This window comes from Agelaius phoeniceus, chromosome 2, assembly GCF_051311805.1.
Source record: "Agelaius phoeniceus isolate bAgePho1 chromosome 2, bAgePho1.hap1, whole genome shotgun sequence".
Lineage (NCBI taxonomy): Eukaryota > Metazoa > Chordata > Aves > Passeriformes > Icteridae > Agelaius > Agelaius phoeniceus.
Window position 1 is genome coordinate 49,102,618 of NC_135266.1, and position 21,746 is coordinate 49,124,363.

Genomic DNA, 21,746 nt, shown 5'->3' on the forward strand with positions numbered 1-21,746 from the left:
GCAATATGGTGAAATTGAAGATTGCCAGATAGATGACTCTTCTCTCCATGCGGTGATTACTTTTAAAACAAGAGCAGAAGCTGAAGCTGTGAGTATAGTCTTTCTTGATAATACACTGCAGCATTCAGATACTTTATGTTACATTTCTGTATTTGATTAAATGTAATGCTGTTAACTATTTTAAAACTATTGACACAAAAGTGTAAATTAAACACAAATGTCTGAACTGTATGGCACTGAAGTACTTAAGAAATTTAATTTATAGCAAAGCGAGGTGCAGGATGTAAGAGGAAAATTAAGAGAAACACTTAGGAATTTATATTTAGATGTCTTGGTTTATCTTCATTTAATTGCCAGGTTTTTTCACCTGAAGACTTGGTACCCTCATAGTCTACCTGTAATTTTCACTGACATCCTGCAGAGTCAACCTATATATTTATTTGGGGATCAGTTTGGTTTACCTTTGTCTGAAAACCTCTCGTGCTGTAAATGGGATTTGATCTGATATTTTTTCCCCCCTTTTAGCGTATTTTTAGAAATATATGGACTTACAGAAGCATAGAGTCGCAGAACTAACTTTTAGAAACTAAAATCTAGAGTTGACTTAGATTATAATTTGCTATCATTACATACGGATCATTAGAATTTAATACATTTGGCTCAGCAGGCCTCCTGCCTTCCTTGGTCCATGGTGTAGGCATATAATATAGGTATATTATGTGATCCTGAACAAATTAATGAACATAGTTGTTCTACAAAAGCTTTTTTTCCTTCAAAATCCTTGTGTCACTGTTGGGATGGAGTAATCCTGAAAATAGTTGGGACTACAGAAAGAGTGGATTCATATTTGCAGTATTGCTGTATGAAAAGATTTCAGTATATTTTTATATTTTGCACAAATTTTATCTTGTGGAGTTTACCTGAACACAGTTTTCATACCTGGCCAGACTATTCTCTTTTCATCTTGAGACACCGGTGAGGTGATTGACAGAAAAAACTGCTATTTACAATGCACATTAACCACTGGGGACAATAGCTTTGAACACTCAGAGTATCATTTATGGTTAGAAATTTTGATATCCATGTGCCAAAGATGTTTTAGAAAAACACAGAGTTAGTTTTGTTTGTGAAACTCTTAGCTATAGGAATGATGAGCACTAACTGTATGGAGATAGTATTTATTCTGTAAAAAAGCAGGTAAAATTAATGGTACATGGTGGATACTGACTGATAGGGGAAAGCTAGTATTGTACAGCTGTATTGTAGGAACACAGTTCAACAGTGAACAAAAGTTCTGTTCAAAGATAAAAGCTGCTGTAATTAGTATATTCATAAATTAATGGAATTAAACTTGGGATTTTAGTTCTGGTGCTTCCTGGTATTGGGTACTTCCTTTTGCAGTTTCATATTCTTTGACATTGTAGTTTACATAAGAAATACTTTTAAGTGTGGAGAGAAAGTTCTGCTTCCCTGAAAATAAAAATAGGTCACCTAGAACAATAATCTGTTTTTGTGGACTATCCAAATAAAGTCTTTACTTCTCCCAGATGGAGTATGATTCAGTGCAAGGATCAGGATTCATGATCAGTGTTTGAGATCTCCATGTTTTAGTGAGCATTAAAACATTTAACTGTCAACTTTGTGTTTGATTAGACTTTGTGTCTAATTTCACCTTCATTTTTAAAGGAAGATTTTATGAAAACTGGATTCAATCAAACCTAGGCTGGTAATTTGGGAAGTTGTAGAAGGTAATCATTAAAAACATCTGCTGAGGCAAATTGTGAAGTAAATGCACCTAATATTTTACCTTCTTAAATGAAAATAGACCTAGACTTTATGATCATGTATGTTCTAGCCTAGAAGGAAGATTCTCTGTTGTAAAACATTGCATTTTTATGTAGTAGTAATTTCTTGCAAAGATTACAAGTTATTTCTGGACCTAAATGTCACTTATAAGTACTTCTAAAAATTCCAGTTCTGTGACATTGTGATGAGACCATGGACAAAAAACTCCTGAGCTGCATTTTAATAAGCATAGAATCTTTTAAATTTATCATAAATTTATATGTACAGATTTAAAATTTATACCTGGGGACTTTAATATCACACAATTCATGTTCAGATGTCATTGAACATGTAATTGTTTCTACATTTCACATTATGCTGTACTTTCAGATTGTACTATAAATCTTTTGTGACCATGACGGTTATTTCGGAATGTTGCTAACACTGATTTATGCTCATTCATGTTACTTTAATTTGAACATACTATTTCTAAAGGAGACACTTAATGCAGCTGGTACTTAGAAAGACATGAATATCCCATAAGTTAAAATTTTTTACATTTAAATTACAACAGCTTTACAGGAAGTGGAACGTTTTCCAGTAGATTAAATTGTAATCACAAAGGGGCTTTTTTTCAGTTGTTTGGTTGTTGGGTTTTTAAAAATATGTTAAATCATTTGTAGGGATGTCTTACTTCTTCCAGTAAATTATGCATTAACAGTTTTGTGTCTGTCTTTGAAAGGTGAGGAACCCAGCAAAATAATACTTGAAAACCAGGAAGGTGTTGGTTCAGTATGTTACCCACATTATGAAATGATTTATGGTTTTCCAAGCTTATTTTCTTCTGAATGTATTTTCATCATTTTCCTCAAAGGATGTATGAATTGCATGTGCAGTGAATCAAGTTGTTTCATTTAACCTAGTAACAGTACTTCAGTATGAACATATTGCAACTTAGACTTTCTTTTGTAGTCACGCGTAACTAAGATAGTTAAACTTGTTTTAGGCTGCAATTCATGGATCTCGTTTCAAAGGACAAGAGCTAAAGTTGGCATGGAACAAGCCTGTTGCTAGTATGTCAGCTGTTGAAACAGAAGAAGCTGAACCTGATGAAGAAGAAGTAAGCTTGCTTTTTCTTTATTTTCTATTTTAATTTTTCTTTTTTAAGATGAAATAATACAACTTTTTCAAAAAGAAAATTTATCTGTGGATTCATACTTGTATTTTTTAATCTAACTCACATTTTGATATCTGAAAATAGATTTCTGTATATTCCTTGGGGTTTAGGGTGTTGGAAGTCTAGATACTTTGCTTTTGCTTGCAGAAATATTTCATTTCTTACATAACAAAAAACTTTGAAGGATATAGCTAGAAAATGAAAGGCGCAGGTTTGAACTTACACGAGATTGATTATTTTGTCCAAAACGTGGGTTTGTGCCATCTGCTTTTAGCACTAATTTCTTAGAGGATCATATTTTGGACTCTAATTTTACTTTATGGATATGGCTCAGAGGATACAGGTGAAGGAGTAATTCAGAGCATTTTCTGACTTCACTGAAAGTGATCTTAAGTACCTTTGCTGAATGTTCATCTTCATCATGGTCCATAAGAGATACTAAAGCCTTTTCCAAATAATCCTAATTGAGTAATGTAGGAATAGTGGGGCAATATGTATTGATGCAATCTAACTCATTACACTCAAAATACCTATGTTTGTGAATTCAGAAAAGTAAATGTCACCTGGGTATAAAGTCAAGCAATCTTTTCCCAAATTTATTTACTGTCAGTTAACTGTATCCACGTAATTGGCATAGAAAAGTTGAAGTAGAAGCACACCTTAACTTACTTGATGACAATATTTTGTCCGCATCTTTTTACTGTGGCCTTTTGGTGGATCTACCATAGAAGCAGCTTCAAAGGTTTGCTTTGATACAACCAAATTTGGTTAATTTTCTTACATTGGTGGTGTTTATTTTCTGGTTTTTTCCCGAAGAAAGCCACTTTGTCTGCTGGCTTCCTGTCTCCAAAAATGCCAATTTGTTTTTTGTGTGCCAGTTGAAGATAGGTACCTCTCATATTAGACATTTGTGCATTCCCGTTTACTGAGTGCTGCTTTCCTCATGTACACAAACCTCAAGCATTGTCAGATGGTCATGAGCTGTGAGTGAACAAGAGACTATATTATGGAATCTTCAGAGCATTGTAGGTATTTTGTCACATCTCCTTCAGGGAAGTACTGCCTTGGAAGATCAACAGCAGTGTGTTGATGCAACGAGTCTCCATTTTTGAGAGGTCTCTTTTAGTAACCACTTCACTGAGACTTTTTGTGTAGTGAAGGAAGGGCATGATGGGATAGGCAATCATTTCAGCAGAGTAAAGCAAGGAATGTACAGATTCATTGGTATGTTAACTACAGAGAGATCTGTCTTTTAACTGCCTTAGCTAATTATTCTAGTGGAAAATACCTAGGAGTTGAACTTGGATCAAAACCCTTAGCTCTGTGGGTTTTGTCTGCTTGCTACTTACTTAATTTGTTTTATAGCAGCAGTTGTAAGCACATAAAAAGTTTTTCTTCAATATTCCATATCTATAATGCCATGTTAGTTCAGCTGAGTACTATGCTAGAGAAGGTAGCAGGTTTAAGACTTAAATAAAAGTGAGTACTTTGTCTCAAAAAAAGAAAAAAAGCTATATAGTTCAACTGAGTGAGATTCTTAATAACGAAACAGGTTTCCCATTCCATTATGTGAATAAGAGCAAAGTCTTTTGGACTTGAGCACTTTAGAAAATCCCTGGTGAGTAGGCAGCTAATTATAAAAGCGTCTGGTATTCCTAGATGCCTTATGTTCTACACCTGGGTGCCTAACAAAAAAGTTGACTCTGCTGAGTCAACAGTTGATCCCTAAGAGTATAAAGTGTAAGTAGAGATAAGCTTTTAATCATCAGGGGTTTGCAGTTGAGGGACCTCTTGAGTCAGAGATATGATGTCTTTAGTTAAAAGGCCCTGATATGTGTTTATTGTATTAATTTAGCTGGTTTCTTTAGAATCTGAGTATCATCTGTAATGTCCTGTATCAAGGGATGCTAGTGTTCAACTATGTGTACCCACATGTACTCTCTTCACTTTCTTTAAGATACTTAATGTGCAGGGACACTGTCATAGTTCCCCTCAGTTATTTATCTCCCTGTAGTTGTTCCCCTCTATGGAAGCCTGGCTTTTTGATCATCTGTACTACCACTCAGTCTTGTGCTCTGTAGAGTTCTGCGCTGTGCACTGCCCAGGACTACTTCTCTTTGACTGTTGCAGTGTTGTATTTTAGCTCACTGAACATCAGAGAATACCGGGAAAGAATCTTAAGTCCTCAGAAAGCTTCTGTGTTTTAGTCAGGGTCAGACTATGCAGGCATACATTGATAGACAGGTAAGATGTCAACAGAGCTCCTTTTGAAACAGTGTTTTCCATATGCAAGAGTAATGAAGATAGTAGTTTCTCTCTCAGAAGACTTCATAATTTTGCAAATCAACCTTCACACCTCTTGCTGAATTTGGAAATTCTGTAGCAAAAAACCTACCATTCCTTAGACACAAAGAATAAATAAGAACGCAGCAGCTATCTAACAGCTGGGCATTTTTGCTAAGGAAAAACAGCCTTGTGTTTTATTCCTTTCTTTAGCAATAGCAGAGTGCTGTGTTAGGGGGGATCATCAAAAAATTTCCAAGATAGGTTAGTTTATATGCACCTCTGTGCCTATATGTAGATAGAAATTAAATCAACTTAGATTCAATGGCTTTGAATTCTGTCAAGTTACTATGTTACAGAACAGAATTGAGAATATACTAATACAGTTTGTCTGAATTTCTCTAAATACCTGTCTCCCTGCCTAGTTTAAATTTTTATATTGATTTCAATCTTGATTAAGCTGTCAAAATCAAAAAATCCCAGATTCAGCCTTTTTGATATTGTGGAACATGTGGATTTAAGCTCTTGGATGAAAACAGATGTAGATACTGTGAACATGCAAAAAAACATTAGTTTTCAGTATAGCATATTAAGTTTCATGGGAATATAGCAGCTTGGGCATGAATGATATGCTGAAGAATCAGAAGAGCTGTTTAAGGATAAGGTTCATGTGTCATGGTGATCTGGAAGTCTATTGAAAAAAAGTTTCATTTGCCATTTAGTGATATATCTGTATAAGACATATATATCCAGTGTACTTTATTGAAAACATTAATGTTTACCTATTCACAACCAAATTTTCTTCTGTATTAAAGTGCAAGTGCCAGAGATTTTTATTTTGCCTTTTGATTTTTAACATTTTTTGATATAACGGTTATCACATTTTTCTCTTGAAGTTCCAGGAAGAATCTTTGGTGGATGACTCACTGCTTCAAGATGATGATGAAGAGGAAGAGGAGAATGAATCTCGTTCATGGAGAAGATGATTCAACTGATCAATGACAATGCTAGAGCTGCACCTGTGTTGCATTAGTATTACCTAATGTACTTCTGCATCTTTGTATTAAAAGGGGTTTTGTGATGAAGTTGGATTCAGATATAGATTAAAAAGCAGCTGGTCGGTTACACATTTTGAGAGATTGATGTTTGAGTTACATTTCAGTAAATGATTGCTAAAGACATCATACTAGGAACATATGCAATGTTTTTATTACATAGTTCTACAGAAAGTTACAGAATTCTTTGGGTTCTTTGTAATTTACTGAATTGGTCAAACACAAATGACCAAAAGTTGTTATAACATAGATAATTTTTGTTCTATTCCAGATACGGAATGAAAATTTGCATTTAAAATCTTTGTGAATGTTTTCAGAAATGAATAGATAACAGTACTAAACTGAAGTCTCTAAAGTTATGTATTCATAATATTGCATAGTAGTATGCTTAGGCTTTACTATGTACTAGCCTTTTGTTGGATTTGTGTACGTATTTTACCTATGGGTTTTAATGATAAAGTGTATGACTGCTTTGCATATAAGTCCTTATGACTTTAAGATGTTAAAAAAATAAAGAAATGGAATGGTCTTAAAAAAAAAAAAAAAGAAAAAGAAAAAAAAAGCAATAACCAAAAAAGCTAAGGCAATGGTCCTTCATGATGGAAAAAAAAAAAAAAAGAAAAAAAAGAGAAAAGACCATTCCAGATGGCAACCCCCACCCCCATGTTCACAAAAGGAGCTTGAATCACTATCACTTACACTAAAATAATACTGAATATATGAAACCAATCTCAATCGTGTTTTATCTACATTAACACATGGTGTACTCTTCATAAAAACTTCTGGATGTTCTGAATTTGAAGCGATGCAAGTCAAATCTTAAATAGAATAATATTCTCAACAATAAGGAATTTTTTTATATATATCTTGCACTGGGCAACTCTAGAAGAAAGTTTGATGCCACAAAAATTACATGCAGTACTGAAATATAATTTAGAAAAAATATGTGAGGAGAATTACTTAGTAGGTAATAGTCTAAACATTTGAGTACACAACTAATGCATTTTTTTATATTCTTGTGTTTTTATGATTACTTTTTTTCATTTCAAATGAAACACTTGGAAAATCCTGTGTTCACACTATAGCACATATTCACCATTCAAAAATAGGTGAAATGTTAGTGTACTCTACAGAAAGTCTTCATTGGCTTTTTCTAGCTGGTCTTTCTGGTATATGAGGTCTGAAATTGCTTCTTAGGAAGGGAAACTGCCTGCTCCTTTGCAGTGAAGGACTTCTCAGAAAGACTTGGTTTTATTTCTACTTAGTGGCATTTTACTGGACTGGTTTCAAAAGAAAACCCATGTTAAGTATTAAATTCTTGGGTTTTGTTTTTTTCTGAAGGGAGTGGGTGTGGTGTTGTTTTGATTTAGTATTTTCCCCCCATTAATTCATTAACGAGTGCATCATAAAACCACTGTCTTACTTATCAGATAGATGGATATGAGCCTGTACCACCATTCACTTAAATGTTGGACTTGATGATACTTGTGAATCCCTTCCAACTTGGAATATTCTGTGATTTTGTGGTAGTACTTCAGTTAATAGGGTGTTTTCTTTAGTCCATGTTTTTGTCTTTTGCTGGAAAGAGGGGCAGAACGGGTATAAGTCATGTCCCTGTTTTGTTTTTTTTTTCAATTCCAAAGTAGGAATGGAGGAAAGTAGAAGTAGTAGCATTCTAGAGAGAAGAGCTCCAGCTGTAGAATTTTTGTTTGTGCTTTTCAGTTATTTGAAGGGATTTCAAGAACTGGATCCTGGTTTGGTTTTTTTTTTTTTGGTTTTTTTTTTTTTTTTTGGTTGAGCTTTTTGTTTGATTTTCCCCTCTGTCCTGATGTGTATGCATATCTTGTTGCAAAAAACATGCACTTAAATTTTTGTACAGTCCTAGTTTCACATTGAAATGTCACAATTGACTGCCATGCTTGTTACACTAAGTTCTAAATTTTGCCATAAGGAATTGTATTTGGGATATTGATTTCCTTTTACACTGAATTTCAGGCAAAATAAAATATTTTAAGAACCTTTTTATCCAGTGCTCTCAATGAGCTGTTCTAATTCACTGAATTAAGTGCAAGCTTTCCTACTTATTTAATTAATTTAGTATATTTGAAGGGTGCCAAATTGACAATCCACGATGTGGAGATTTTTTCGTGTGTTGTCTTACAGAACAGGTACAGCACTGTAAAACACTGTCCACGCTCCATAAAGTGTTTGTGTGGCATGCTTTGCTGTTCAAACCTGCCTTTTCACTGCAGTCACTCAACACAAGCTACCGCCAACTATAAGTGTATTTATTATACAGGTGCTTCTTACAAATCATCTGAAATTGCTGTATCATATAATTCGAAAACTTGGGTTCCAAGTTTGCCTGCTTGTTTTGAATTCAACCTGGTAATGCATCCATCCAAGATTCATTTCATTGAAACTTTGCACCCTGCAAAGGAGGAAACCTTTTAAAATTCTTTTTATCACCTTCCTTCTGCAAACTTTCTACTGGTGTGTATTTTGTTCCCTGCTGTTACCTTGTGACATTCTGAATGGTTGAAAAACACCTGGATCAGAATGGCTTGATTTATTCTCATTTTAAAACCAACTCCAGTCAAAAACCAATCTGTGGCTGTGTGTCATTCAGTATAAGAAAACAGTGTCCCAGTTACAGTCTGAATGGATTCTATACAGATTTCTGTCATTGTCAAATTATTTTCTTCATTTGATTTCTTGTTGGCTTGCTCTGTCTTCCTGCTCTTCTCTCCATCTTTTTGCTGCTACCTTAGCCAATGCTTGTCACTTCAGTTCAGTCAGATCCTTATTAACATAGCTTACAGTGAAATCTTTTGTCACCTGGAGCAGCATCCTTGTTTCAGTCAACAAACCAAACATCCTGCTGGCTTGGTTTTCCTCAATACGGCTTTTCAAAAATTTCCATGGAATAAAAGGTAACATTTAAGAAGGTATGTTATTTTCCACTTGGATGCTAAAGGACTTGGAGTAAGATGTGAGCTGACATGCAGTTCAGTGGCAATATTGTTTAAAACTAGATTTGGTTGAACTACAAAACATTTGAAGTAAAGAGAATCAGTAATTCAGACTATATTACAATCTCTACAAAACAGTAGATTAACAAGAATAAATCTTTGAAACAATGTTTATGGCCAGAACTGTTCATATTTTTCCTTCTCTTAAGACCAGTCATACACTACATTTGTACAAACACACCAAATAATATAAAGGGGTAGAGACCTTCAATGAAACACCTCATTGACGAATTCAAATTTGTTTTTAATTTTATGTTGCAACTAATGAAGAAATAGTCAGATTTAATCCTGTATTACTTTTATTACAACAAAGACGGTAAGTTGCAATGAAAAAATTTAAATTTAGAGCAACCGGAACAAATAACAGAAATTTGACGGGTTTCTGGGAAAACAAGTGAAATTTGAAAAAAATTTTATTATTCATCACAGTGTTCTGACTGGAGCTGTATCTTACTGTATTGGTGTTACAGCACTTGATTACTTTCAAATGAACTTGTTAAGTCAGACAAAGTAAAAGTTCTTGATCAAGATAAATGAAGAAAGCTTCATCTTTCTCTAATGAGCCAATATAGCTGTAAACTTATCCTTGGGGAAGATGAACCTTTAGTTTTTGTGGACTCTGTAAAGAGGTCAATGTAAACCTTTTTAAATGCACTAGTGTGCTTGTTACACAGGTTTCTAAATACTGCAGTCTTATAAGGTTTTTTAATTTAAATATGCCTCCGCATGTTTTTACTCTGAGGACATCAAAAATACAACAAAAATAGACTTCTGTGATTTCAATCTTTATTTGAATTCTGTTGAGATCTAGTAGGAACCTCTAATGAGAAGGATTTCAAGAACATACCACCTATACCACCCATACAATCTATTTTTCCTAACAGATAATTATTTAAAAAATCCTTCTATATGTGTTAATGCTAAAACTTAATGATTGTTCTTTGTTCTTGGTTTGAGTGAAGATTAACATCTTTTTCTTCTTCTTGCAGTAAGCTTGTAATCAATCCTGAGACCACTTGATGTCTTTGAAAATCATCTCATCTGACCCTGTGGTATAGTGTAGTAATTTTGATATTATAGTTTTAATTCTTGAATTCCAATATTCTTCTTGCTTTGTTAGCAGAACAGATTAATTCAGTTTCTCACCTCTCTCTGCCAAAGACTGGAATACCAGATTTAGCAAATCTGTCTGGTCTAGTTGATGAACTGGGTTTTAGTATTTTCTTATCAGCAAATAAAAGAAAAAAGTTTGAGACATATACTCTTCAAAATTCATTTTTCTGAAAAACATCTACAGTAGACCTGTTTGTTTAGTTTTGACCTCTGGGAAACAGAGAGGGTAGAATAGCCTTTTTACTCTTTTACACTATTTTATTTTTTCTGTGTTGCAGATGTACATAAATTTTTTGGTAGTAATTTGATGGGTAAAAATTTTCTTTAAAAAGTCAGATCTTCTGATATCATCTAATGTACACTCTTTATCTGCAAAGAAAAGGGAGAAAAGTACTTTCTTTCCCAGGAGAAAGTAATCTCCTGACAAACTCAGAAGATTACTAGAAATCAGAAATGTTGTTTACAGGCCTGAAAACTTCAACAGTGCAGATGTTCTTTTCCTAGTTGCTGAAGAATGGCTTCTGTTTCTTAAACCTAGTTTAAAAGGAACAGAAACACTAGCTTCTCAAAAATGTTTTTATGATAGTCTACAGCCAGACAGGATATGTCCCAGCTCCAAGACCTATGAACTCTTCTCTAAGCAATAATTTGCTCTAGGGAAATGACAAAAGTTTCTTAGCTCTTAAAGGTCATAATTTATTCTTTGTCTTGCACAAAATTTTGTGTAATAAAGATATTTGAGCCAAAGAGAAAAAAAGACTTCACAAAAATGTGTGTTGATCTATGCAGGTAAGAATCTATATCCTTTTGCTAAAGTCAGTTGCATGTTGCTAGTGCTTGTATAGTGTAGCTGAGATCTACTGAGGCACAGAAATGCCTTTAGGGTAAAACCCTTCATTTTTATAGAGCTTCATTTTTATAGAGCTTCTGAGTTCTGCAGAGCTCTGCTATATAGAAGCCAAGATAAGTGTCCTTTCCATTAAAGTACCTGGTTTTACATGAAGCAATGTTCTTCCTCTCATTTGCAAACTGTCCTTTTTCTGCTTAAAAAAAAAAAAAAAAAAAGATAAAAACCCAAAAAATGGAAAATCAAAATCACTTCTGATTCCGTGTGTGGGGTTTTTTTTTGGTTTTTTTTTTTTTTGGATTTTTTTCTCGAGGTAAAGCCTTGTATTTTCTCTTTCGGCTGCTAGAGGGCACTATGGCTACACAAGTGAAACAAAAGCTGGGAAGTGCTCCCATTTTAACACTTCAGTGATATTTTTCCCGTTTCAGTTCTCATGCTAATATTTGCATTTCTTGCAAAAACCTGTATACATCTCTACTATGTCAGCAGAAATCCTATGTGTGTGAACTGAAACAAAGTATCTCTCTGGATTTAGGTACCAATGATAAAACATGACTCCAGGTGTTTAAATCTGAATAAAACAGAAGAATGTTTCTGTGTTGCAAAAGGCATGTATCTGTTGCCTTTTCTGCTCTGGGGATTGAACTAGGTTTGATAGACTACACTTGAACTTATAGAAAACTTTGAGTAGCTTCATCCTGTTTGTCAAACCTTTTTGTAAGAATTAATCTTTTAAACGTGTTTGTGCTCTGGCATAGGGAAAGCTAAAACTTATTGCTGGAAAGTGAAGGTGGACAGAAATGGCACACAACATTGAGTTTTCATACAAACTACACAAGAAATCACCAGCCTAACATAGTTTGAATAAACTCCACCACTGTAGCCAGTTATATTTGCTTTATGATAGACTCAAATACATCAAATAATTACTACTGTAGCTCCTCCAACTGGTGCACTGTAATTACACAAAACAAGTTTTCAGCTATGATGTGGAATACTTGCTGATCCTTCTACACCCATTCACTGTCTCCTGCAGACTTGCCTAGGTGCACCAGGAAGCTGCTGATAGTCCATGCATTGGAACACTGAGTGTGCAGTGGAGCACTTGGAGCTCAGAGTGCAGTGCCCATGCACACAAATCATATATAGGCCAACACCATGCAGGACATGTGTGTAACTCATTCTGTGTTGTTTTCTATTCCCTTTCAGTCATTAGTGCAATGTCAAAAATGCTGAGGCACCACAGATTTTTTTACAGTCTCCTAACTCACAAAATCAGCTATGTGCAGATTACTATATTCTCTCCTTTTTTCTTGAAAGGGGCCGCTGTATAAGCACCTGTGGATTAACATCACAAAATGCTGCAAGACTTCCAAGGAGTCAGTGTTTTTGAATTCACCTAAAGAAGGAAACCTTACTTACCAGAAGTGATTGTGAGAAGAGGAATTCTGGTTGTAAAAATTACTTGGTTTTATTTATTATGAATATTTCTTTGCTTTCCGATCTGATAGATTATTAACATTTATCCACTGCTGCTCTGAGAGAGATATTAGGTAATGTTTAAGATCATACGTCCCCTGTGTGATCTTTCTACCCATTAAATAGGAAATCAAAGAGTATTTTTAATACAGTTTTAAATTATATTTTTCTATCTGCTTTCTCTGTGATAATAATTTACCTTAGAAAACTTTTATTGTTTAGGATTTGGAATTTTTTGTTCCCAGAAGCAACATCCTGTGTATTGTGTATTTAGATGTATTAATGTGATGTAGCCAAATTTATCTGTGAGAGTATTCTGTTTCTGAAAATGTGAGATTAAAGAGCAAAAAGCAATAGCTGTAGCCTTTATGGTGGAATAAGCAAAGTGCTGGTCAGCAGACTTGGTGCCTGACCTGAATTACAAAATAAGTTTTCTATTAGAAGTAATGTAAGGATGTTGGCAGTACAACAGAATGATATAGAGCACTTTTTCCTGTCAATATATAATGAAAAATTAAGGAATGTAAGTCATATTAGACCTTGTTAAGTTTCAATAGGTTATTTCTCTCTGTACATGCAGTTTTGTACCGGTGAATTCTCACAATATTATTTGCATGTCTTCACTAAATTCATGTTCTAATAACTAGAATATTCAAATAATTTAAAATATATTTATTTCTTCAGTTTCTGTGTTGAGCTGTCTCCAAACATCCTTTCAAGTGAATTTAAAGTAAGTACTATTTCTTTTCCATCCTTGTTTTCTGTAATTCTTTCTCTACTAAAAAGGACTGAGGTCTTTGAGTCTCTGAGCAAAGACCTGAGGTCTTTGCTCTTTACTGGCTCTTCTCTGCAACTCTACCATATATTGAATTTTTTGAAGACAGTTTACCAGGAAAACACAGAATAAATAGAGAGTGAGTTACAGAAATTTGAATCTGAAATAACTATAAGATTAACCAGGAGAATTCCGTACACTACCATTTTTAAGATGGCAGTATATCATGCTACAATACTATCTGTAGATAAGCTTTTGTTAAACTTTTAAAGTAATTTGAGTAGGTAATTACTAGTGTGTTAGTAGTCTAAGGCACGATTGATGGCACCTTGATTGGCTGTAGCAGTTACTAAAGTTCACATTTTATGACCTCCTTAAAAATATTAATTTAGAAGCTTATGAATTACTCTCTGGAGTCACCCTGAATTAACAAATACTGAGCTAGTTTTTAGCATTTGAATCTTTCTGTGAAATAATTTCTGCCCACTGTTGAACTTTATAGTGTTTTTCAAGAATTAATTTTCTATGTAAGTATTAACTCTTTGATGGCCAGGACTAAGTTGTGAAAAATGTTCTCATAAATAGTCTTGTTCTGCGCCAGGATCAGAGAGGACCATGGCTGATCTCTCCTGCCCGTGCTCTGTGCTTGACACAGCAGGTTACTTAAGTGATAATGTAGCAATTTAAAATGGGACAGTACAAATGAATTACCTTCCAAGTCTATCTAATGACTGAAAAGATGTTACTGGTGGGGGATGCTGGGACAGGAGTGAGGAGGTGATATCAGTAGACCTCTTCATCCCATGATTCTGTTTCAAGCCATGCTACATTCACTGAAAAAACCCACACCACTGTGCTCTTCTTGGTTGTATGTGTTTGGCTTCAACTCTTGGCTTGTCTCTTCTCTTCCCCTGATTTACAGGAGCCAGAACAAAACATTTAATAAAACCTCTAGTGAGCAGAATGTGGAAGCTGAAGTGCTTCCACAGAAGATCAGAAGAGCAGTTGAGAACAGAAGACTTGAACTTTGCACAGGACTCAGGACAAGCACAGAACATGCTGTGTATCAGCTGTGACCCACTAAATTGAAAGCTGCATAGCCCTGCATTTGAGCTGGCTCTCTGGACCCATTTGGTTCTTCATAGCCTTACAAACTGGGACTTTGCTGTAGGAGCTCTGACTCCTTTTGGCACATCCTTCAGTGATTCTGATGTGGGGAAGGCAGTCTCAGATCAGTCAACGATCACCTCCAAAAGAGATGTGAGAAACCTTGATTTTTGTCTGATTTTTAGGACCTTCATTTAGCTATTGTGAGTATGGTAGCTTTGTGTAAAAGGCTGTGTGGCTCTATGTTAGTGCAGTGCTAATGCAGCAGCAGCAGGGTTTCCTCCTCTACTCACCATGGTGCAGCAGAACCAATGTGCTTGCACTTGCACTTCCTAGAACTCAGCTTTGCCAGCTGGGTGAAGCAGCCTTGAGGCTAGGTTGGAGCAGGAAGAGATCATTTTCTCGAATGGATCAGTGTAGAAAAGCTAAGTGATCGGGAGGGAACAAAGGCAATTCTGACAGCAATTAGGGACCTTAGTCAGGGAACCCAGAAGGTGAGAAGAAAACTAATTGTAGGCCTGTACCATGCATTGTAGAACTTGAAATTAGGTTAGATGGTAGAAAGGCTGGCTTTGTTTAAATTTGTTAGGTGTTGATGAAATAAACTACCAATATTAAAATTCTAGAAGGAGGTGCTTATCGCCGGCAGGGGGGCTATTTGCAGACCACAAACAGGATGGGACTGCTGTGGAACGTGCCTTGAGCTGTTTTATTTTTCAGCATCAGTCTCATTACATGATTATGACAATGGGAAGATGCCAGCAGCTCACATTCTAGGCAGCAGACAAAGAACTTAATGCTACAACTTACTTTATAAGTTTCTTAACCAATCACACAAAGCAAAAGCATATTGACAGTAGTTCTAGCCAATCACCATAAGCACACGTACCTTTGGTTAAACAATGCTTGCTTATTTCGAATACAATACCTACTTGTAAGCCTTAAAACACAACGCACAGAGCTCCATTATTAAATTTTAACCTTCCTAATATCTTGCTAGATAAACTTTTCTGTAGCTTAGAGAGCTATTCTAGACAAGCGTTAATACACAGATCATTGTTCTATTTGTCCTTGCTTTTCTACAGTAAAAATAATTTTTTTGCTGACCTATCTCATGGCCGCTGCTTAGCTCTAATTGCAGTTCTGCTGTCTTTGGGGCCTGTATTTTGCAGCTTTCTTAAAACCCTCTAATTTTGTGAATTCCCACAGTGCTGAGGCAGATGGAAGCTGAGGTTTCAAGTTCTTGGCCAAAGAATTGTTTACTGCAGGTTTCCTTTCCTGCAATCTACCCTCTCTCTGCCAGACCTGTGGGTAGCCTAGTTTGTTGCAGACAAGCCATGCTATGAAAGATTTGGCAAATACTGCTAAATCCGGACAATAGGGCCAGGAAATACTGATTCTGACTAGTACTTTCAAAGAAGCTTTCATTTGGCACTTTAGAGTAACATCCAAGATTCCTAGAAGTAAAGAGAAGCCTCACTTTAGTGATTACCTCTGCATGGCAGAGTGATTGCAGAACTTAGTGTTCCTTGTTATGAGTCCCTGTGGAGTATGTTGTGTCAACAGTCAGTTACTCTTTTGAAAGACTACTTATCCAGTCAATGGGTGTTTGTGTGTTCAAACCTGTTCATCCAAGTTAGGTAGGATAACATCAACAAGTCAGGTAATGGAACTTTCCTGTTTGTTAAGCTGTTTAACTTGTTGGCTGAGTGAACAAATGGTACGATGTTGAGTTATTGTCATGGAACAAGGGAATCCTCTTTCATTATCCTGGCGGCAGAGTAAAATGAAAGGTACTGGTCTAAGCTCTTGTGGTTACATTAACAGAAACTTGTCAATTCAGCCTTCAAAGTGGACGCTCTTGCAGTGCAAAGAATTTCAGTACCTAACTCCTTTCAGATATCTCTCCAGTTGCACAAAGAACAAATGGTCTTGTCATGACCATCTTTCTCTGAACTGCTTTGTAAATGTTCTGAACCTTAAAACTGTTAGGAGCCATCCCTAGAGTATTGTCTTATCTGAGAGAGGTTGTGTGTGCTGTGATGTCTGCTTTCTAAAATCAGATAATCAAAACCATTCAAAATTAAAATATTTATGTGAAAGGAAAGGTAGACTGTAATTTTCAGTCATAATCGGAGTCCAAAACCACAATGAAAAGTAATTATCTACTTTTATCTCCATGGATCCACATTCAAATCTCTAAAATATCCCCAAATACTGTATATACTGTTACTTGCAAAAGTACACATTGGCTTTTGAAGAACTCAGTATTTTGTTTGTTTTCCTCCAAATGTCTGAACAAAGAATGAATAGTCTTCTCTAACCACTCTGTTTAGTATTGGTTAGTGGTTATGGGAACAATGTGTTAGGAATCCTCTTCATGAATTTTAAATGGTATTTTAGATTGATGTGGGACTTTCTGAATTTTTCTTCCACCCCAACAACCACATGAATGGTGAGAAAAGCCCATGAATGTACTTGCAACACCAACTTCTGTCTATAGTAGCTTGCCTAAAGATCTTGCAAGGTGGTAGACTCTGGTGGCTTCCAAATAATTTCATGTCATGGAATAATGCTGTGGTTTAGTTGCTGCATATCCAGCACTATCACATTTCAGTATGTTTTCATAGCTTTTGCTTTTAGTAGAACTCACTAGAGACATAGGTTATTTCAGTGTCTTGTTCCCTGTCGGAATGCTGGTACTCAGCCTCCTGGTCTACATAAATACTAGTAAATTAAACATGGCTGGGACCATTCTCTGACACTGAGGCCAACTGGCATGGAACAAGTCTCACACACACTATTAGGTTTCAAAACAGGACAACCATATCCATGTTCTCTGCTAGAAAAGGTCTGACTTGGGATAGCTAATCTGGGTCTCTGAGGTACTATGGCCTAATAACATAATAGATGTGGATCCCACAACAGGGTTCCGGTGCCTATGATGTATGCTGGACCTATTTGTTTCACTAAATATGTCAAGATTCAGATGTGTGATTGAGTTGCCAAGCTTAGTCTAACAGTAGGTAATATGATTTGTTTCCACTGGTAGATGAAGGAGCCTTAAGGAAAATCTGTTATTTTCAAAAGCAGTGACAATTTTTAACAATGTTCTTCAAGGAATCCATCCTCTCCAGAGATAAATGTCACTAACTGAAACAGGGAATGGGTACTAAAAAAATAAAAATCCTAGTACTTTAGCTAATGGACAAATGCAATTAACAATTAAAATTTTGTAGACCATAACTACTGGATTTAATGAAAGGTATAAAATGGCGGTCTTGTGAGATACAAAATTAGAAAAAACCTTATTAAAGAAAATTAATAATAATCTTCAAGCTGAAATTCATGTAGGTGATTTTATTCAAACTTTCCTGTCATTAGTAAGGTTTGAAGGTCTCTTGAACAATCTCTGAGAATTACCAACAGCCTTGAAAATTAACCTAATAATAATGCAGTGGTGTAGTCAAAGGGGCAAGCTGCAATACTTTTCTGGCACACCTTCCTCTAGAATTTCAGTTTCCTATATACTGGCAGAGGGGGAGCTCTACACAGATAATTTTTCCTTTAGCCCTTCATGTGTAAGTATGCTTTTGGCACAATACATCACCTTAAGTATTATACCTTCTGCAGTAGGATGGAATTCTCTGACCTGATAATTTCTGCTGCCAAATTACTTGCAAGTACATTGTAAAAATATTTTCTGTGTCTATGCATGTATTTCATCAGCCATGCTCCCATCTGTCAAAGTAGATTGAATTATTTAATTGCCTAATCAGCTTTCCAAGTCTCCCATGCAAGCACAAAAACATCACTGTGAGTTGTAGAGTTACGAGGTTGGTGTATAAGCAATTATTAGAGATACCTATTAGAGTTTTCCCAAGTTCCTTATTGTGGTAGGCAACAAGCATGTTGGATTTAGCTAGATTATAAGTATGGTTATTTACTAGCAGACGCTGATGTTTTTATCTCCTCTATTTTTACATTTGAGAATAAAATGCAATTTATATTCTGGGCATCATCCTGTGGAAGTTCTAAATCACTTCATGAAGCTTTCAGCCTAGGTTATGTCATTTATCCATCAGCGTTCAGTCCATTTAATCCAGACCTCTCAGCTGTACAGACCCAGCTCCTGTTGTGAGTGATCGGCCTGCTTGAGTGCTCCCAGCTTCTCCTGTCACATCACATTTGCATAAAAGAGGACGGATAACCAAATTTGAGCACACAAATGAAAATGCTAAGCGCTGAACCTGTCACAGTTGTTGTTCAACTAATTGTGAAAAATTTGATTTGCTGGCTTTTCACTGTTTATCATGTGGACCCCCTTCTCAAATTTGCCTTGGCTTCTGCTTCTGTACATGTAGCTTTTAAACTCTCTACACAAGCAGCCCACCCTGGGGATTACTTACCTCTCCTACCAGCTTTTAATGTTGGCTCATCTCCTTGACTAAATTAGGCCACCATGGCAAACAAACACATAATTAAAAACCTGGGAAAGACAACTGCAGTTGCACTTCTTAAATTGATTTTGCAGTCTATTACTGGTATATGCCTTTGCATTTTGCCATTTTTATCTTGTCCTTCTGCAAACCTGGAAAATGTCTTTTCTTTTGATTGTATAGAGGAGGGAGATGTATTATTTCAAAATGAAAGCTAATATTTTCTCCTGAAATTGAAATAGTAAAAAACCCCACAATCTTATTTCTGGGTACTTTATGGCAGCTTATTACAGAGGTTCTGTATTCATTTGAAATTAAGACGCATTTTTGAACTCCCATTGAAAGATCATGGATGAAGTATTGTTCAAATTATTATGATTTTTCAAAATTCTGGGGTTTGACTTTGCTTTCCAAATGTACTTACAACTGCTGTTGTATTTCTAATTCAGAATACTTTCTCTTTATTTAGCTGTAAGCGCTTCTTATGATTTATACCAAGAGATCACCAATTAAAACAGTTGAATATCATGTTGCTTTTTTGTGAGGGGAGAGCCAAACAATTCTCCTTTAAAAAACCAGAATCATCTACAAAACCAAATCATCCATCCCTTTGGTACTGTCATTGGTTGGTTGTACTCTGAATGCCCATAACTGTCATCACTTAAGAAGGTGGATGATAACATGGGCATAGTGAATATAAATGTATCAGGACCATTGAAGGCTTCTAAAAACAACTTAGTAAGAAAAACTGGTATTTAGATGTATAACAAAAATCTATATTTTTCTAGAAGTTCTAAAATATCAAAATAATTGTTTTCAATTGAAAAAATATTTATCAGCAGCTATGGCTGAAATGCTGTTGAAGAAAATAAAATTCAAATTATTTTGCTTAAAATCCTTTTTATTTTCATTTTATTGTGACTGTGAAAGGGTAGGAGTCCCTATAGTGTCTTTCATGTCAAGTGAATTTCACTGAAAACAGTTGTAGTAGTAGGATGTAATCTATAACTGATCAAGGATATATCTTAAAACTGTAAGATATTCCCAACTGTTTCTCTGGTAAGTTTGTACCTAAACTGACTTTCATCCAGGTTATCTGCAATTAGGTGTTGTTTGTTTTAAATGGCTTTTCTCCCTTCCTGATGTTTACTTCCTTGATATGTTCGTCCAAAGCTGTCACATTGTCGCAGCCTTCATTTCACAAGGCTAAATGGACTGAACTCTTAAAGACCTTTGACAAAGCTCAGTGTATTTAACTGCAGCAATATCAGATTGTAGCATTCACAAATCAGTGTGTTGGAGAACACTGTCCCTCTCCTCATTTTTGAGACTGAATTCTATTGTAATTAAAAATGTACCTGCAGAAATTACTTGTGCTGTACTCTGTGCTCCTACATTTGGTGTGTGATCACTGGAATACTATCAGTTTCCTTTTCTCATCCTTCCTCCACATCATTCTACTTTATCCCCTTCCTTGTTAACAGCTTTTTACAGTTGACCTCCTTTCCTGCCCTTTTTCTCGTTTGCCAATGAGTTACACTAAATGCATAAATCATATTTGCAAAATAAAATTTTTGGAAAAGAGGGATACAGATGTTTGGAAGAGGCTATTTATTAACATATCAAACCCACAGCATCTAACTCAGAAACACCAAAAATTCAAGCAACTAATTTAAGTTAATTAACAAAAAACTTCATTCTGTACTTGAAAAACTGCATATATGCTGCCAACAGGTTTGATTCTGAAAATCAATGAAGTAGCAGCTCCTGGTCCAGAACAAAAAGATTGCTGGCAAATTTCCAGAATGTTGTTGCATCTTTTAAGTTACTCTGAGTAACCTTCAACAAGATATTCCAGAGTGAGCCTAATATTCCCTCCCAGCTTCCTCCCATTTACAAAATACATTCCAATAGCTGAAATATCCTGAGATATCTTTGCGACCAAAGAGGCAGAAGAAAATTTATCTACTCAAGGGAATAGGTTGTGTTTTTAAAGTAAATTTTCTTCATATAAAGAGAAGAATAAAAAATTTTGTTCCCCTATTCCTCAGCAGCAGGGCTAATGTTTATTGCTAAACTGTTATCTCATCTTACCATGCAATGACTTGATCTGAAAATCCCATAGATATGTTAAACCTGGTAGAACTGAATTAAGTATAAAAAACTATGCATAGGGATAAGATTCCTTTCTCAGTTTTTAACCAGAAAATAACACAAAATAATGTCTTTCTTTGTTTCCGATGGAACTTCTTGAGGCATGGAAATTTTATTGCTAAATCCTGGAATTTTTGTGTTCATTAAAAAAAATAATCCTCATCCCTTGTTTTACGTCCTCTGCCTTTCTCTGAACTTAGTTATGTGTTTTATTATATTTATTCTAAAGTAGTGTGAGAAACAGAGAATGGAAGGGAGCAAATGAAACAGCCAGAAAACAAAATATCACCTCTGAGGGTGAGTTTTACAGTCAAAATACCTATGACAGTAGGCTTAAAGGCAGTTTCTGAAAAGGGAAATTAGGTTCTGAACTTCCTTCATTATGTTAATCGGTCTCCTAAGTAAATGGGAGTATGCAGGTCTTCGAACTTGGTTCTTGGTGTATATGTCTGATTTATCATTTCAGAAACTAATTTACAGATTTTCTTTAAGTTCTATAT

At 35.4% G+C, this 21,746-nt stretch overlaps 1 protein-coding gene and 1 long non-coding RNA gene across 6 annotated transcripts in view; both read left to right on the forward strand.

Annotated features, from left to right (window-relative positions):
- Window positions 1-8,325, forward strand: part of RBM26 (RNA binding motif protein 26) — a 48,214-nt gene extending 39,889 nt beyond the window's left edge. For all 5 annotated transcript variants that reach the window (XM_054628537.2, XM_054628541.2, XM_054628539.2 and 2 more), the window contains 3 exons: window positions 2-88; window positions 2,792-2,905; window positions 6,142-8,325. In XM_054628537.2, the coding sequence (XP_054484512.2) occupies window positions 2-88; window positions 2,792-2,905; window positions 6,142-6,231 (291 nt within the window). In that variant the 3' untranslated portion in view covers window positions 6,232-8,325. The remainder of the gene's footprint in view (window position 1; window positions 89-2,791; window positions 2,906-6,141) is intronic.
- Window positions 8,326-11,653: 3,328 nt separating this feature from the next.
- Window positions 11,654-20,680, forward strand: LOC143693340 (uncharacterized). The gene is made up of 2 exons (XR_013180898.1): window positions 11,654-13,501; window positions 14,469-20,680. It is a non-coding gene; the product is annotated as an uncharacterized LOC143693340 (long non-coding RNA).
- Window positions 20,681-21,746: the final 1,066 nt, after the last annotated feature.